This window comes from Oncorhynchus keta, chromosome 11, assembly GCF_023373465.1.
Source record: "Oncorhynchus keta strain PuntledgeMale-10-30-2019 chromosome 11, Oket_V2, whole genome shotgun sequence".
NCBI lineage: Eukaryota > Metazoa > Chordata > Actinopteri > Salmoniformes > Salmonidae > Oncorhynchus > Oncorhynchus keta.
This window is the reverse complement of record NC_068431.1, coordinates 10,393,116-10,407,314: the sequence shown is the minus strand read 5'-3', so window position 1 is coordinate 10,407,314 and position 14,199 is coordinate 10,393,116. Positions and strand designations below refer to the sequence as shown.

Sequence of the window (14,199 nt, the reverse complement as noted above, 5' to 3'; positions counted from 1 at the left end):
ATTGCCTGTAAATGAAAATCGCAGAGGGCTTCTCCATTGTGTTTGCTGTTAGCGCCCCCTGCTGTCTCTTATGTCGTCTTGCATTTGCAATCGGTTAGAGATTGCTACTTGCCCATCCCTCACAGTGTTTCTACTGAGTCGTGCTGTGGTGTTCTGCTGGGACGCAGTGTATGGGTCAGGTCCCAGGCTGAACGGCTGGGATGCTTGTGTTTCTTCTCTTTCAGACTCCTTCATCTCCAAGTCAGCCTCATTGCCAGGCTATGGCAGGAACGGACTGCACAGGGTGAGTTCCCTGCTGGGGGGTTGTCACAGGATGTGGGTGTTGTAAATTGATCCTGTGTGGACCCAAACCATCCCATAGCAGGAGTAAAGACCAATAACTTTTTTGTATCTCTAAAATAATTATTCTTGTCATCTGTCTCTTTCAGCCCCAGAGTGCAGATTATTTCCAGTACGACAGCAGCAGTGCAGTTAACTGGGGAATCCGAGGTAAGCAATCGTGGCTTTACCTTTCAATAATTTCACTTACAAATTACAGAACCAATGAGAATATGAATAAATGTGGTGATCAGCTCTTTTTTTCTCTCTTTTTCTACAGAATACAAAGTAAGATGTTATGCAAATTAATTAACAAACTGACTATCACTGAACCAAATGTAAGCTGGCTGTAGAGAACACTAGTAGAGAACACTAGTAGAGAACACTAGAAGAGAACACTAGAAGAGAACACTAGTAGAGAACACTACTAAAGAACACTACTAAAGAACACAAGAAGAGAACACTAGAAGAGAACACTAGAAGAGGACACTGGTAGAGAACACTAGTAGAGAACACTAGAAGAGACCGCTAGTATAGACCACTGGTATAGACCACTGGAATAGACCACTGGAATAGAACACTAGTAGAGAACACTAGTAGAGAACACTAGATGAGAACACTACTATAGAACACTACTAAAGAACACTAGTAGAGAACACTAGTAGAGACAACTAGAAGAGGACACTGGTAGAGAATACTGGAAGAGAACACGAGTAGAGAACACTAGAAGAGACCACGAGTAGAGACCACTAGAAGAGGACACTAGAAGAGGACACTAGAAGAGACCACTAGTAGAGAACACTAGTAGAGAACACTAGAAGAGACTGCTAGTATAGACCACTGCAATAGAACACTAGTAGAGAACACTAGTAGAGAACACTACTAGAGAACATTAGAAGAGAACATTAGATGAGAACACTACTATAGAACACTACTAAAGAACACTAGTAGAGAACACGAGTAGAGAACACGAGTAGAGAACACGAGTAGAGAACGCTAGGAGAGAACGCTAGGAAAGAACACTAGTAGGAAACACTAGTAGGTAACACTAGTAGAGAACACTAGAAGAGAACACTGGAAGAGAACTAGTAGAAAACACTAGACGAGAAATCTAGAAGAGAAAACTTGTAGAGAAAAATAGTAGAGAACACTAGTAGAGAAGACTAGAAGATAAACACTAGTAGAGAACACGAGTAGAGAACATGAGTAGAGAATGCTATGAGAGAACGCTATGAGAGAACGCTATGAGAGAACGCTAGGAGAGAACACTAGAAGAGAACGCTAGGAGAGAACGCTTGTAGACAACACTAGTAGACAACACTAGTAGGAAACACTAGAAGAGAACACTGGAAGAGAACACGAGTAGAGAACACGAGTAGAGAACACTAGAAGAGGACACTGGTAGAGAACACTAGAAGAGAACACTAGAAGAGAACGCTAGGAGAGAACGCTTGTAGAGAACACTAGGAGAAAACACTAGTAGAGAACACTAGAAGAGAACACTAGAAGAGACCACTAGTAGAGACAACTTGATGAGAACACTAGAAGAGAACACTAGAAGAGACCACTAGTAGAGGCCACTAGAAGAGGCCACTAGAAGAGACCACTGGAAGAGACCACTAGAAGAGACCACTAGTAGAGAACACTAGAAGAGACCACTAGAAGAGACCACTAGTAGAGACCACTAGAAGAGACCACTAGTAGAGACCACTAGAAGAGACCACTAGTAGAGAACACTAGAAGAGACCACTAGTAGAGACAACTTGATGAGAACACTAGAAGAGAACACTAGAAGAGACCACTAGTAGAGACCACTAGTAGAGACCACTTGATGAGAACACTAGTAGAGAACACTAGAAGAGAACACTAGAAGAGACCACTAGTAGAGACAACTTGATGAGAACACTAGAAGAGACCACTAGTAGAGACCACTTGATGAGAACACTAGTAGAGAACACTAGAAGAGAACACTAGAAGAGACCACTAGTAGAGACAACTTGATGAGAACACTAGAAGAGAACACTAGAAGAGACCACTAGTAGAGGCCACTAGAAGAGAGCACTAGAAGAGACCACTTGATGAGAACACTAGAAGAGAACACTAGAAGAGACCACTAGTAGAGGCCACTAGTAGAGGCCACTAGTAGAGGCCACTAGAAGAGACCACTAGAAGAGACCACTAGAAGAGACCACTAGAAGAGACCACTAGAAGAGAACACTAGAAGAGACCACTAGTAGAGACCACTAGTAGAGACCACTAGAAGAGACCACTAGTAGAGACCACTAGAAGAGACCACTAGAAGAGACCACTAGAAGAGACCACTAGAAGAGGCCACTAGAAGAGGCCACTAGAAGAGACCACTAGAAGAGACCACTAGAAGAGACCACTAGAAGAGAACACTAGTAGAGACCACTAGTAGAGACCACTAGAAGAGAACACTAGAAGAGACCACTAGAAGAGACCACTAGAAGAGACCACTAGTAGAGAACACTAGAAGAGACCGCTAGAAGAGAACACTCGCAGAGAACACTAGAAAAGACCACTAGTAGAGACCACTTGATGAGAACACTAGTTGAGACCACTTGATGAGACCACTAGTAGAGACCACTTGATGAGAACACTAGAAGAGACCACTAGTAGAGACCACTTGATGAGACCACTAGTAGAGAACACTCGTAGAGAACACTAGAAGAGACCACTAGTAGAGACCACTTGATGAGAACACTAGTAGAGACCACTTGATGAGAACACTAGTAGAGAACACTAGTAGAGACCACTTGATGAGAACACTAGTAGAGACCACTTGATGAGAACTCTAGTAGAGAACACTAGAAGAGACCACTAGTAGAGACCACTTGATGAGAACTCTAGTAGAGACCACTAGTAGAGACCACTTGATGAGAACTCTAGTAGAGAACACTAGAAGAGACCACTAGTAGAGACCACTTGATGAGAACACTAGTAGAGACCACTAGAAGAGACCGCTAGTATAGACCACTGCAATAGAACACTAGTAGAGAACACTAGTAGAGAACACTAGAAGAGACCACTAGTAGAGACCACTTGATGAGAACACTAGTAGAGACCACTTGATGAGAACTCTAGTAGAGAACACTAGAAGAGACCACTAGTAGAGACCACTTGATGAGAACTCTAGTAGAGAACACTAGAAGAGACCACTAGTAGAGACCACTTGATGAGAACACTAGTAGAGAACACTAGAAGAGACCACTAGTAGAGACCACTTGATGAGAACACTAGTAGAGAACACTAGAAGAGACCACTTGATGAGAACACTAGTAGAGAACACTAGTAGAGACCACTTGATGAGAACTCTAGTAGAGAACACTAGAATAGGATATTGAGGAAACGTATATCAAATTGTTGCAGTGAATTGTGTTGTTTTACAGGGTCAGCCATAATAGTACGGCACCCCTGGAGTAAATTATGACGAAGTGCCTTGCTCAAGAACATTCGATTTTTCACCTTTACAGCTCCTTTATTCAAAACAGAATCCTTTCGGTTCCTGGCCCAACACTCTAACCGCTAGGCCCTATGTCTCTATGAGGAAGTCTGGGCTGGCGGGACACTTCCTACTACAGGAATTGACCTCGTTCATGGTGTCACAGAGATAAGAGTCTCCTCTACTCCTCTCAGGAGACGGGTTCACCCCAGGTCCACTCACCTGGAAATTAGGTCTGGACAGGGAAGGAGGTTCAAAGCCATTCCGAGAGAGATATGGAGAACGTTGTCCCGACTGAACAGTCAACTAGTGTCCATCCTATCTTACCTTTAGTATTAACCTCAGGTCAGAACCAGGAAGTGTGATTGTTGTCAGAGGAAGTACAGGTGAATGTATGACCCAGGCAAACATCTGTGATTCGTTGACAATAGGATGGCCAGCATTGCATAGTTTATGTATGGTGTGAAAATCTAAAATCATTTCATGTTTTCCTCATAACCATTCCTCCCTCAGATCTACCCATACGCTGTGTTGGTGGTCACCATAAGGAGGCAGAACCAGCCCCCCAACGACGTGGACCGAGCCAGGCTAGAGGTGAGTTTCTCTCAGGTTTGTTAACATGCAAGTCATGAACACCTCTCACTGCACATGATATATAGTAAGTCAATTGTATTTCCATTTCTGAGTTGGTTATGACAATGTCTGCAACAACACTAACCTGTGTGTTATCTCTCTTTGCCAGCGCCACCTGTCTCCTGAGGACTTCTACCGGGTGTTTAGGATGACCATGCCTGATTTTGACCGGCTGGCACTGTGGAAGAGAAACGAGCTCAAGAAACAAGTCCGACTGTTCTGAAAGGATCAGACTGTAGAAGCTCAGTATAGCAGCCTGCTGGGCTTAACGTTAGAGGGGCCTGAGTCCTCACTGTGAGCCATAATAACCCGTCTGGGTAGTCCTCGATCCATCAGGTCAGAGTCACAGCAGAACCCGAACTGAAACCAGCTTGGGTTCTAGCCATAGAAATAGAATGAGTTGTAATGATAAAGTTATGTTGTTCCAGGACATCCTCTGGGCCAGAGACATCCAGTCAGCCTGAGTCTATACATCAATAATATATCTCTGGAGAAAGAGGAGTAACAGGCTCCTCCCACCGGGCCATGTCTGTTTGTGGGAGAACTAGACCAGGCTAGTTCTGCCTATGCTTTCAGTATTATGTGTTTGTTTTATTAGGGGGAGTTTAACTATAGTTCAATGGCTGTCATGTCATGAGGTTATAGCAGATTTGAACCCTTTTCAGGTTGCAGGTTTGGAGAGCTCTGAGACATTACCTTATGATCAAGCAGGAAAGAGAACACCAGCAAACTGTCCAAACAGAACGTTCTACCAGATCAACTCTGTCCTTGCTTTCTTTACTCGAAATATATTGTTTCATTCAGACTTTTATTTATTTATTTTTTACATTGAGACTAAAACGTTGTATTTCTTAATAGAGCAAGGGTCCCCCACGGAGTGAAAGGCTAGATCGATGTATTGTGGTAGTACAGTTTAAGAAAATGTGTGGATCATTGTGTGTTTACTGAAAAACCAAATTAATACAACTATATTAAGAACCAATTAGTGTGTTTGCTTGTGTTGTTTTGTTTTAGATAGCAACATGCTTAAAGAGCGACTGTCCCTAAAAAGCAACTTCTCTTTTTGAAAACAGCCTATGTGGCATCGATATGAGTCAAAATCATTGATTCAAGTGTTAAAATTGACTACAAAGTGTGAATAGGATAGTTTTGGTCATAAAGTCAGTCTCATCCAAAATCAGAGATTTGCGAGATAATAGAAAAAATGTTATGTCACGGAATGAAGGGTACCCTAACAGAATGAAGGGTACCCTAACAGAATGAAGGGTACCCTAACAGTTTTCCTTGAGTTGGGTTTATTTCAATGTGGTTTGACATTTTAAATCCCTATGGGGCTCGTTAAGGACCATCTGTAAATTACACAATGTACATGGAACAATCATTTCAAATATTAATAGCTCCAAATTTTTAAAAAAAGAAGAAAATGTACTACTTTAAAATGAAGATAGCATTTTAGGCCTTTTATGCTGTCACAGACACTATAATGGCACAAATACAAAGATGAGTCCATCTATCACTATGGCCTCTTGTTTGTACATGTATCTGCCCTCTCATTGGCTAGAATGGTCCCACCTGATCTCGCCTACTCCCACCTGCTTTCTGTCTTTGAGGACATGTATTTCCATTGTGAGAGCAGTCAATCGACTATCTTGTCAATACAATAGACAATCTTTGCTACGTGGGAACACACACACAAAAGACACCCACTTTAACCCCCCCGTTTGGCTTCAGTCATGGCCTTCTTAATGACCAAGCCAAAAAATGAGGCCAAATCAGGAAGTTCAGCTCCCCTTTAAACAGACTGAATGCACGTTTCCAGAGAATATAAGACCAGGTTCTTGTCTACATACTAACAGTTGATTATTTTACTAAATTGACGGGAAAGATCCAAACAATGTAATGTATGTATTGGAGTTTTGGATTATTTAGTCTTATCAATTTCAATTGAACCAAAGGGTTTCATTTACAGTAATGGAATATCATGTTATGATTGGATCTTGAATTGTATTCAGAGCTGGGATTGTATTTAGGATAAAAGCTGACGTGACTGACTCTTCATGGGGAGACATGACCTGATTCTAACTCAACACATGGAGACAGAGATAATGAATAGAGATATACATTAATTAGATTGAATCTGTCTGTGGAGGAAAGTGGATTGAAGGGATCGGAGACCAGAAGTCTGGATTAGAGATGAAATAGAGGAATGAATCTGAATTAGATTACAACTGAAAGGGATTGAATGAACTCTTCCTTGAACAATACCAAGGTGAGGAGGGAATGAATCGAGGTGAGAAGGGAAGGAATCGAGGTGAGGAGGGAAGGAATGGAGGTGAGGGAATTTTGTGGATGTAGAAGTGGAATTGATTTGATGGAATTGTCCTGATTGGTCGATGTGGATACCAGTCCAAATGACAACCAGGGTCCTGATATCATTTGTTTTTGTTTTTGTTTCATACAGTGCGATCTAAATCAACTTAGGGGGTGAAATGATTACTGGTTGCTAAAGAATACACTATAGTGTGCATACAGTAAAACAAAACATTATCCTGTTGGGTTTTGAAGAGGTGACTCCTGTTGGGTTTTGAAGAGGTGACTCCTGTTGGGTTTTGAAGAGGTGACTCCTGTTGGGTTTTGAAGAGGTGACTCCTAGTCATCTCCTGTTGGGTTTTGAAGAGATGACTCCTAGTTATCTCCTGTTGGGTTTTGAAGAGGTGACTCCTAGTCATCTCCTGTTGGGTTTTGAAGAGGTGACTCCTAGTCATCTCCTGTTGGGTTTTGAAGAGGTGACTCCTAGTCATCTCCTGTTGGGTTTTGAAGAGGTGACTCCTAGTCATCTCCTGTTGGGTTTTGAAGAGGTGACTCCTAGTCATCTCCTGTTGGGTTTTGAAGAGGTGACTCCTAGTCATCTCCTGTTGGGTTTTGAAGAGGTGACTCCTAGTTATCTCCTGTTGGGTTTTGAGGAGGTGACTCCTCGTTATCCAATAGATCATACAATATAATTGGTAGCCTGCATGCAAAGCTGTCCTTTCAGTTGTATTTGAACGGTCTGGTATGAGGTTGTGCGTCATAGGAAGAGATAGTTCTGATTGTTAGTGTATACAGCACTGCCTTTATCAGACTCATATTAGTCATACTGACTAGCAGCAGTCATTTAGTATAAATAACTCTTACTGTCATCTTTGTAATGGCTGTTTGTTTTAAAGGTGTGTGTGTGTGTGTGTGTGTGTGTGTGTGTGTGTGTGTGTGTGTGTGTGTGTGTGTGTGTGTGTGTGTGTGTGTGTGTGTGTGTGTGTGTGTGTGTGTGTGTGTGTGTGTGTGTGTGTGTGTGTGTGTGTGTGTGTGTGTGTGTGTGTGTGTGTGTGAGAGAGAGAGAGAGAGAGAGTCGCAAGTTATCATAGATATTTACAATACTAGCAGCAATACTAGTCAATAATGTACATACAGTGCTTCCAGAATTCACAATCTAATTTTTGAATCTATATCCATTATAAAAGGTTTGGGAGACTTTTAAATGTATGTTTTCATTTTGTAACTGTACAAAGCAATCTGCATATGATTTATTTCAATGTCAGAACTACTGCTCAACAAATGATGTACATATTTTATTTAAATTAAAGCAGTTTACATGTGGATATTTGTCTGTGTTGATTGTACTAAGGTGACGTCATCGTGTGTAGCACAGTAGCCAATTAGATGTATTTTTACTAGCGCTAGGACCCTGTGAGAGCGAGCAGACGAGGTAAACTCGCGTCTGTGACTGACTCATTTCTGTGTGTCACTTACGCCACACATGGGTCCACGTCGTGTAGGTTATTGCTGCGCAAACTTGTGCAAAATCAATGAACGTCAAAGAAGAAGCGGATTGGAAAACACACATGGATACCAGTAGTGTTAACTGTAAGTAACTGTCCTATTTCTAACGGAATGGCATGAAATGAATAGCGAAAACTGTTGAAGTATTCGTCAACTAATACTCTCTACCTATCTCTGTGACTGACATATCGGGGTTGATGCCTCTATTGTTGATTACTTGAGGAGTTGGATCATATCGCAGTAAAGTTAAATCGGATCATATCGCAGTAAAGTTAAATCGGATCATATCGCAGTAAAGTTCAATCGGATCATATCGCAGTAAAGTTATATCGGTGCAGACATGCTGTGTGAATTGAACAAGATATCGGCGTGTTTCAGGGAAGTGATGCAATCTGATGCTGACAGAGTACCTGTGGGAAGCTGCGCTGGAAGCGCGGAGTGTCTGGGTCTCTGTCTGCGCATCAGAATGCACAGAGGGAGAAATTGATTATTTATTTATTTTTATCAAAGGCCTTTGAGAGATTTTTTTTAAAACTTGGAAATAAAATGCGTTTTCAAATAGCCTACACATAATATTAAAATGTTATTTTTATTTCGATGTTTTTAACACATGTATTGTTATAATTTGAATAAGAAATGCCCAGTTTAGGAGAAAACCGTTATCTTTTTTTTACGTGTTATTACAATGCATCCTGTGTCCACCTCTCATCCTACTCTGCATCATTGTTATGGACCTTGACCTATCAGTGTTTCCTGGTCTTCCTCTTCCTCTCTCTACCGCCTGTCCTCTGTGTTCTGCTAGTTGAAGGCCAAGGATGACTATTTATGACTGGGGTGAAAACTAACTACCTCACTCTGCATCCAGGATGTCAGTCCAGCTGCATGCCCCACGCACAAACACCAGGAAAAAACACCCATTAGCCATGTATGCTGTTTGTTTCTATCCTGTGTGTGTGTGTGTGTGTGTGTGTGTGTGTGTGTGTGTGTGTGTGTGTGTGTGTGTGTGTGTGTGTGTGTGTGTGTGTGTGTGTGTGTGTGTGTGTGTGTGTGTGTGTGTGTGTGTGCGTTACATGCATACTATCTCCTAATCTACATTTAAATAAATGATTTCTGTCCCTCTTCATGCCTCATTGACAAAATAGGCAGACGAAGCACAAAGACACGCATTCCTCAGTGACCTACATGTTGCATATCTAATGTGCTTTGCTAAGCTATGTTCTAGCTACACTACATTCCCTGGCCTGTACTGTCTTTGCACTTTTGTGTTTTAGTAATTTAGTTCAGAGAACTACATTCAGTTCCCACGGTCTCTCCTCTGTACACGAGCTCAACAGAACCTGGTAGCATGAGACAGGATGGAGAGTTATGTTATGGTGGGAAGATTAGTGTTAGGACATAGACAAACACGTTATCCAGGTTCCACTTCCACACTCCATTCATCCAGGGGGGGCAACAGTAACCTTGTCCTGGTGCTGAGCCTGTTTAATAAGCACTTCAGGTGCCGCCAATTAAGGTGATCAGTCAGAGTTCCAGCTTGGAGAGCTGTGAGGTTGCTGGTTGGTTTAGTGGCCATGAGGCCTTTCGTTTGGTTTTGAATCTTTAGTGTGGGAATGCCTCCTTGTAGCTTCCTTTTTGTACATATTGATGTTTCGTCACCATCTGAACAAATAAACATCCGCTTGGACTGGCCAACCAAGAGGTCAAGAGAGACAGAGCTGGCCCTGAACTAAGGTAGGGATGGGAGAGACAGGGCTGGCCCTGAACTAAGGTAGGGATGGGAGAGACAGGGCTGGCCCTGAACTAAGGTAGGGATGGGAGAGACAGGGCTGGCCCTGAACCAAGGTAGGGATGGGAAAGACAGGGCTGGGAGAGACAGGGCTGGCCCTGAACCAAGGTAGGGATGGGAGAGACAGGGCTGGCCCTGAACCAAGGTAGGGATGGGAGAGACAGGGCTGGCCCTGAACCAAGGTAGGGATGGGAAAGACAGGGATGGGAGAGACAGGGCTGGCCCTGAACTAAGGTAGGGATGGGAGAGACAGGGCTGGCCCTGAACCAAGGTAGGGATGGGAAAGACAGGGCTGGGAGAGACAGGGCTGGCCCTGAACCAAGGTAGGGATGGGAGAGACAGGGCTGGGAGAGAAAGGGCTGGCCCTGAACCAAGGTAAGGATGGGAGAGACAGGGCTGGGAGAGACAGGGCTGGCCCTGAACCAAGGTAGGGATGGGAGAGACAGGGCTGGGAGAGACAGTGCTGGGAGAGACAGGGATGGGAGAGACAGGGCTGGCCCTGAACCAAGGTAGGGATGGGAGAGACAGGGCTGGCCCTGAACCAAGGTAGGGATGGGAGAGACAGGGCTGGCCCTGAACCAAGGTAGGGATGGGAGAGACAGGGCTGGGAGAGACAGGGCTGGCCCTGAACCAAGGTAGGGATGGGAGAGACAGGGCTGGGAGAGACAGGGCTGGGAGAGACAGGGATGGGAGAGACAGGGCTGGGAGAGACAGGGCTGGGAGAGACAGGGCTGGCCCTGAACCAATGTTGTGGTCTCCCTTGGCACATGTACATTCAACACATACGCTGATTTCTCACATAAATGCACACATTCATTCAGGTTACTGACCCTAGAACCCAAAAACGAAGAGTGTAAAAATATATATATATATATATATATATATATATATATATATATATATATATATATATATATATATATATATATATATATATATATATATCAGTAGGCTAGTTAGGTTTCGTTACCGTTTAGTACCTCCCTACCTGTGGGACAGTTTAGAGGAGAAGTCTTTGCGGGTGTTGGCTAGGAATATGACTCATTCAAGACTTCAGAACATTATTCTTGTTCTCCTTGCTATATTTTACAACCTGCTCTGAGCTCAAAGACTTATTGTTCCTCTTTGGAAGACATTTAGAGAGGTGCAGTCATTAACATATGGAAAACCTTAATAACTAAACAATCACTCCCACCATATGTCCCATTACAATAAATATGTGATTCATGTTATCCGTGTGTGGATTTGGTCCAAATCAAAGAAGCTTGACACAAAGATCTCCAACTACACACTGAGAGAAGTGCACATTCACTTGGGGAACGTCAATACATATTCATGTAAAAACACATCAAAGCAGAGCTGTGTTTAACTTGGATGTAAAAGTGGACGAGATGTCTCACAGGATGAGGGCTTTTGGGTTAAACATTTTATAGTGCTTGTTGATTTAGTCATGTATACCGAGTGTGATCTGCTCTGTGGGGTATGAAAAGATACCATTTTCAAACATCAGTATAGGATTCTGTGGTTTATGGAAAGGTCTTTCCTTCGGATCTGCTGAATGAGTATAATTTCTTCCTATGACAATCTGTGTAACAGAACTCACAGTGGTCCTGCCCCCCTACCCAACCACGTGGCCTGACTAGAGAAAAAGGCCTCCTACTTATAGAATATGCACCAAACGTCAGTGCACAGGGTAGGTGAATTCTGACAGAGTTGTACAGTATTTTGGTGGAGATGGTGGAGGAGACATTGAGTGGGTCTGGATTAAGACCCTTCTCCAAGCCCTGTACATGACACACTCCTATAAATACCCTGTGACGCAGAGACAAAGCCCCTAGTCTTCTGCTGCTCATAAGGCCTGATGGGCCACACAGGCCTAACACTGTCTGTCTCACGCACTGGAATGCCTGCTGAGACCAGACTGACCAACAGCATCTCTCTCCTTCTCACTCACACACATACAGTTGAACTCGGAAGTTTACATACACTTAGGTTGGAGTCATTAAAACTCGTTTTTCAACCACTCCACAAATTTCTTGTTAACAAACTATAGTTTTGGCAAGTCGGTTAGGACATCTACTTTGTGCATGACACAAGTAATTTTTCCAACAATTGTTCACAATTGTTATTTCACTTATAATTCCATGTATCACAATACCAGTGGGTCAGAAGTTTACATACACTAAATTGACTGTGCCTTTAAACAGCTTGGAAAATCCCAGAAAATGATGTCATGGCTTGACATCATTTGAGTCAATTGAAGGTGTACCTGTGGATGTATTTCAAGGCCTACCATGGGGAAATCAGCCAAGACCTCAGAAAACAAATTGTAGACCTCCACAAGTCTGGTTCATCCTTGGGAGCAATTTCCAAATGCCTGAAGGTACCATATTCATCTGTACAAACAATAGTACGCAAGTATAAACACCATGGGACCACGCAGCCATCATACCGCTCAGGAAGGAGACGCGTTCTGACTCCTAGAGATTAATGTACTTTGGTGCAAAAAGTGCAAATCCCAGAACAACAGCAAAGGACCTTGTGAAGATGCTGGAGGAAACAGGTACAAAAGTATCTATATCCACAGTAAAACAAGTCCTATATCGACATAACCTGAATGGCCGCTCAGCAAGGAAGAAGTATGGTTTGCAACTGTACCTTTTGGAGAAATGTCCTCTGGTCTGATGAAACAAAAATAGAACTGTTTGGCAATAATGACCATCGTTATGTTTGGAGGAAAAAGGGGGAGGCTTGCAAGCTGAAGAACACCATCCCAATCGTGAAGCACGCGGGTGGCAGCATCATGTTGTGGGGGTGCTTTGCTGCAGGAGGGACTGGTGCACTTCACAAAATAGATGGCATCATGAGGCAGGACAATTATGTGGATGTATTGAAGCAACATCTCAAGACATCAGTCAGGAAGTTAAAGCTTGGTTGCAAATGGGTCTTCCAGATGGACAATGACCACAAGCATACTTCCAAAGTTGTGGCAAAATGGCAAGTCAAGGTATTGGAGTGGCCATCACATAGCCCTGACCTCAAGCCTATGGAACTGAAAAAATGTGTAGCGAGCAACAACAATTTAACAATTTAAAGGCAATGCTACCAAATACTAATTGAATGTATGTAAACTTCTGACCCATTAGGAATGTGATGAAATAAATAAAAGCTGAAATAAATCATTATCTCTACTATTATTCTGACATTTCACATTCTTTTTTTGTTCTATTTAAAGTTTTATGAAGTTTTCTTGTTTTTCAAATCAACCAACAAAACACATTCCACATTCACAGATGTAACAGGCTTAAAAAAATAAAAAGTGAAAAAATATAATAGTACATTTGAAAAAATACAATTAAAATGAAAGATAAAGTCAAATAAAAACACTTATTTTTCTTCATCTATTTATTTTCCTTGATGTATATATATATATACATACATACATACATACATACATACATACATACATACATACATTCACACATACCCATACATACATACATACATACATACGCACACGTACTCAAAAATTAAATTAAAATAAAAACACACAAAAAAACATATGACACTTGCAGCAGCACTATCAAGGTTCTTATCAGCTATTCCAAGCATTCGCTGAGACGACGGGCCAATAATTCGTTTTTAGGTTTTACAGTACCTTACACAACATGTATCTGCGCATTTCCCTAGTCACCCCGTTCACTCTGTCCAGTTTGAAATATAGTTGAATAGTGGAGACCAGAGTCTATCAAACTTGGGCTGTCTCTTGTGGAGGTCAAAAGTGAGATTTTCAAGAGGGAGAAAGTCAACAATCTGGTCAATACACATTTTAAATGTAGGAGGGGTATTCGAGGCCCACAATAGAAGAAAACATTTCTTAGCAAAGTATGTAATAGTCATAAGCAAATTCTCTGTCAGGATCAAGAACAAAGTCCTGCTGGGCATTAAGAAGATAGATACACTGTAACGGCGTTCGTCTGTTGAATGAAGAAAGTCGGACCGAAATGCAGCGTGTAGGTTACTCATGACTTTAATGAACAGAATAGCGGTGCATGAAATAACTGAAATACAAAAACAACAGAACGGAACGTGAAACTAAATACAGCCTATCTGGTGACTACAACACAGAGACAGGAACAAACACCCACGAAATACAAAGCGAAACTATGGCTCCCTAAATACG

General features: G+C 42.3%; 2 protein-coding genes across 15 annotated transcripts in view; both read left to right on the top strand.

The window, feature by feature from the left end:
• LOC118389794 (actin-binding LIM protein 3-like) overlaps nucleotides 1–8,047 on the top strand; it is a 199,701-nt gene extending 191,654 nt beyond the window's left edge. For 9 of the 14 annotated variants that reach the window (XM_052529427.1, XM_052529425.1, XM_052529426.1 and 6 more), the window contains 4 exons: nucleotides 225–283; nucleotides 429–489; nucleotides 4,295–4,375; nucleotides 4,524–8,047. In XM_052529427.1, the coding sequence (XP_052385387.1) occupies nucleotides 225–283; nucleotides 429–489; nucleotides 4,295–4,375; nucleotides 4,524–4,540 (218 nt within the window). In that variant the 3' untranslated portion in view covers nucleotides 4,541–8,047. Of the gene's footprint in view, nucleotides 1–224; nucleotides 284–428; nucleotides 490–598; nucleotides 607–4,294; nucleotides 4,376–4,523 lie in introns of all 14 variants that reach the window. The other 5 variants (XR_008147215.1, XR_008147214.1, XR_008147213.1 and 2 more) reach the window with 5 other exon arrangements.
• Nucleotides 8,048–8,153: 106 nt separating this feature from the next.
• afap1l1b (actin filament associated protein 1-like 1b) overlaps nucleotides 8,154–14,199 on the top strand; it is a 45,102-nt gene continuing 39,056 nt past the window's right edge. The window contains exon 1 of the mRNA XM_035779644.2: nucleotides 8,154–8,314. Within this exon, the coding sequence (XP_035635537.1) occupies nucleotides 8,257–8,314 (58 nt within the window). The 5' untranslated portion in view covers nucleotides 8,154–8,256. The remainder of the gene's footprint in view (nucleotides 8,315–14,199) is intronic.